The sequence below is a fragment of the Bison bison genome, unplaced genomic scaffold, assembly GCF_000754665.1.
Source record: "Bison bison bison isolate TAMUID 2011002044 unplaced genomic scaffold, Bison_UMD1.0 scf7180017861046, whole genome shotgun sequence".
Classification (NCBI taxonomy): domain Eukaryota; kingdom Metazoa; phylum Chordata; class Mammalia; order Artiodactyla; family Bovidae; genus Bison; species Bison bison.
In genome coordinates, this window is record NW_011491618.1 from 2,624,665 (window position 1) to 2,626,399 (window position 1,735).

At 57.9% G+C, this 1,735-nt stretch overlaps 1 protein-coding gene across 1 annotated transcript in view; it reads left to right on the forward strand.

Moving 5' to 3' along the window:
* The window catches only part of MPP3 (membrane protein, palmitoylated 3 (MAGUK p55 subfamily member 3)), a 28,261-nt gene that overhangs the window by 460 nt on the left and 26,066 nt on the right, over positions 1-1,735 (forward strand). The window contains exons 2-4 of the mRNA XM_010832495.1: positions 237-313; positions 1,130-1,186; positions 1,434-1,551. Coding sequence (XP_010830797.1) covers positions 1,162-1,186; positions 1,434-1,551 — 143 coding nt within the window. The 5' untranslated portion in view covers positions 237-313; positions 1,130-1,161. The remainder of the gene's footprint in view (positions 1-236; positions 314-1,129; positions 1,187-1,433; positions 1,552-1,735) is intronic.

The following is a 1,735-nucleotide window of genomic DNA, read 5'->3' on the forward strand; positions in this document are numbered from 1 at the left end:
CCTCTCCTGCACAGGCAGCCTCGCGGCCCAGGGAACCCCCCCGCCCCAGCTTGGTGAGAGCGGGGGTGGGGGGGACTCAGTCCCCGCCCCTCCGTCCCTGGCCTCCTCTCCGCGCCCACCCCCTCCTCCATGCGCACCGCTCCTTTCCTGCCGGCCCGCATCCTCCGAGACAGCCCCCAGCGTCCCCCAGGTCCTGCCTCGCCTTCTCCCAGCCGCGCTCCTTGTTGGTCCCACAGGTTCCTTCCCAAAGCGAGCCGGAGTCTGTGCTTGGCTGCCTGGGGGAGTTGGGGGCACAGCTCGAAGGAGCCAGAGGGTGAGTCTGGCGTAGGGGGGCGGGGCGGTGGCTGGAGGGCCGGGGACCATTCTTCTGCGTCTTGGTGTCCGCGGGACTCGGGCGGGCGCTGTGGGGCTGGCTCCATGTTTGCGGAATGAATGAATCATTACTCTTCCTTATCCCCTTCTGAAGGAGGACTTTTTGAGATCCACGTGCTGCAAAACACGTAGGGGGGCCTGCCGAGATAGGGCTCCCCCCGCCGGCATAGTAGACACGACTCTCCTCTCTCCGCCTCCTCTTTACGCTCTATTTTGGGGGCAGGATCGCTTCTGGTTGGGGCTTGGGAATGGTGGGAAAGGAGGGGCTTGTAGGCCCAGCTAGGTACTTGTTGACAGTCAGGAGACTTGAGAGAAGCCCCTTAGAAGGCCACAGAGGAGGGGCGAGCTGTGAAGGACAGCACCCGCTGTCAGGCAGGGACCACTTCTCACCTGATACCCGCCTGGAAGGGCCAACGGAGTATAGATTCTGATCTACAATTTACTGAACGGCCCTCCCCACAGCCTCTGTTTCTTCATCAGGTGAATGGAAATATTAATGTCCGTTCCTCAGGGCTTTGAAGAGATTAAGAAAAATGTCATATGAAATCGCCAGGACAGTGCTTGACACATTGGGAGCACAAAGCAAGCTTGGTTTTCTTTCCTTCCTCTCTGAAAAAACTGAGTGGAGAATTTGTTCCCATCCCTTCTGTCCCCGAATTGGTCATGGACAGTCACAGTACACGTGTAATCACTGTTTGTTGATTGAATAAGCTTGCCAGAGTTTCACATCCCACCCCATCCCCTCTTTTTCTCCCAGAATCCACAGACAGAGATCTAAGCGGCACAGACATGCCGGTGCTGTCTGAGGACTCCGGTGAGTGTCTCCCGGGGCGGGCCTGCCACAGTCCTGAAGACAAGAGCCTGCCCAGCAACCCGGGGCAGCAAAGAAAGCAGCTGCTACCGGCGTTGGCTCGGAGCCCTGGGAATGAGAGCCGGGGCGGGGGGGAGAAAATGTGCCCCCGGCAGGGCTGACATACTGTTGGAAGGTCTGCTCGGGGTCCCGTGGGGCAGGAAGTAGCCACTGCATTGGCTCTACTGTGGTTTTCTCACTCCGTCCTCAGGTTTGCATGAAACTCTGGCACTACTGACCTCTCAGCTGAGACCTGACTCCAACCACAAGGAAGAGATGGGCTTTCTGAGGGATGTTTTCAGTGAAAAAAGCCTCAGTTATTTAATGAAGGTAAAGTCCTTTCTGCCCCAGGAAGGTCTTTGCCTTATGCTGCCCTCTGAATGACCTGGTCTGCAGCCCCAGGCATCCTCACAGCTGTGGGTGGGTTGTGTGACATCCAGGGTACATCTGGACAGTTGTCTTGGGAGACCCCAGCCTGAGTTCGGCTGTGTTTGCAGATTCACGAGAAGCTTC